At 49.5% G+C, this 1,725-nt stretch overlaps 1 protein-coding gene across 1 annotated transcript; it reads right to left on the bottom strand.

Annotated features, from left to right (window-relative positions):
- Window positions 1-212: 212 nt before the first annotated feature.
- LOC308278920 (melanoma-associated antigen 8-like) lies at window positions 213-1,335 on the bottom strand (the record flags this gene model as incomplete). The annotated part of the gene is given in 3 exon segments (XM_080718919.1): window positions 213-614; window positions 616-687; window positions 691-1,335. Coding segments are annotated over 3 exon segments (1,119 nt in total).
- Window positions 1,336-1,725: the final 390 nt, after the last annotated feature.

A 1,725-nucleotide genomic window follows, 5' to 3' on the forward strand; every position in this document is an offset into this window, starting at 1 on the left:
TCCCAAATAAAGTATAAAACTGGTCTGGGAGTGTAGCCTATAGTTAGAAGGCCTCTGGGTTCCACCCTTAGTACCACAAAAATACAATTTAAAAAAAAACAGAAAAGTAACAACACAGAAACAAACAAACAAAAAAAATCATGTCACCCAAATTGAACAGGAATACAAAAATTCCATATATGAAGCTTCTCTCTACCTACAATGGTTATCCACTAATTATAAAGGTGATTTCTCTCTTCAACCAGAGAGTGAAGAATGAGCCGAATTTCACATGAGTTAGTTAGGCAAAGCTGCTGGATATTTCCCTGGTCATTCCCCTGGCCCTGGAACATTCTTTGACATGCAAGGGCCATGAGTATTTCTGGCTTGTGCTCATCTCTCAACGCCTCTTCATACAGGGAAGGGTAAGATCTAGGATCACTCCCATGGAACTCAGCCCAATACTTAAGGACCTTCATCTTGCTGGTTTCAGCATGGGCCCGCAAACCCCACAGGAACTCATAGGAAGCACGATTTCTGCCAGGTACCTGCTGATACTCCAGGTACTGTTCCTGAACCAGATCTTCAGTGATGAGCTTCCTGGGATCCCCATAGATGAAGTGCTTCACCTCAACAATATACCCCCATCACACTCTGCGCTTCCCAGACAACCTCCTCACTCGCATGACCACCCTCCATGAAAATGATTTAGAGGACTGTTATCAGGAGGCCTGTCTTGGGCATGCTCTGCTCGTCGCTGTGCATCCCATCATAGGCCAGTCCCAAAGCATTGACAAGGATGTAGGAGTGGCCTGGGGATATCACTTGCTTGACATTAATGCCAAAGACCAGATGCATGCACTCAGAAGCTTTCCTGAAGATTATGGGGAAGCGGTCCTGGTAATTTTTGATGACGCTATTCAGCATTTCTGCTGTGTTGACTGTCATTTTTATTCGATACTTGCGGAGCAGGAAATGCACTAAGTCAGCCATCTTCGCATCCAACATGTCTTGTCGCAAGAGCTCGGGGTCTTGCGGGTCTCCCCAGGGTAACTGCTCTTCCTCTTCTTGTCTGTGGGAGCCTTCACTGCATTGGATCCATGGAGTGGAAGCCAGGACAGTAAGGAGAGAGGGTGCTCTCTGAGGACTCTGTGGACAAATTGGTCTGACCGCAGCAGGCACCACCCTCAGGGTGGCTGGCTTCAGAATGGTGAAGGTGGAGGAGGTAGTGGTACAGGCTGTGTGTACCACCTCCTCAGCCCCGAAAACCTGGACATCCAGCACACCTGGTGTCCTCCTTTGGGCCTCAGTGCCAAACTTGGGCTTGCAGTGCAGATCCTGAGTATGAGGCAACATGGTTCTCCTTGGGGACAGTAGTCAAGACAGCGGGCAGGACCTCACAGGCCTGGGTCAACTGCACCTCCTGCAGTTATAAGCTGTCTTATAAGCTGACAACTGTGCTTATTGGGGATCTCATGTAGGCCTGATACAAGTCTTCTCCTTGGGTGGTGCTCTAGGGCTACAAAGGTTTCTGTACTCCTGGTAGAACTGTGCCTTGGGTACCTGTAGGAAAAAGGGGAGGCTTATCAGGGTGCAGCCATCCTACTGAACACAAGGTCCCAGGACTGAGAGCAGGGCTTCTCCAGCCCAGTGCTGTGGGTTTCCTGTGTACGATTGTGTGTGGCCCCTGGTACACCTTCAGTGTGTGCACCTTACCAGAACTCCTCCCGCTGCCTGGGCCTCCTC

This window comes from Muscardinus avellanarius (assembly GCF_963383645.1).
Source record: "Muscardinus avellanarius genome assembly, chromosome: X".
Classification (NCBI taxonomy): domain Eukaryota; kingdom Metazoa; phylum Chordata; class Mammalia; order Rodentia; family Gliridae; genus Muscardinus; species Muscardinus avellanarius.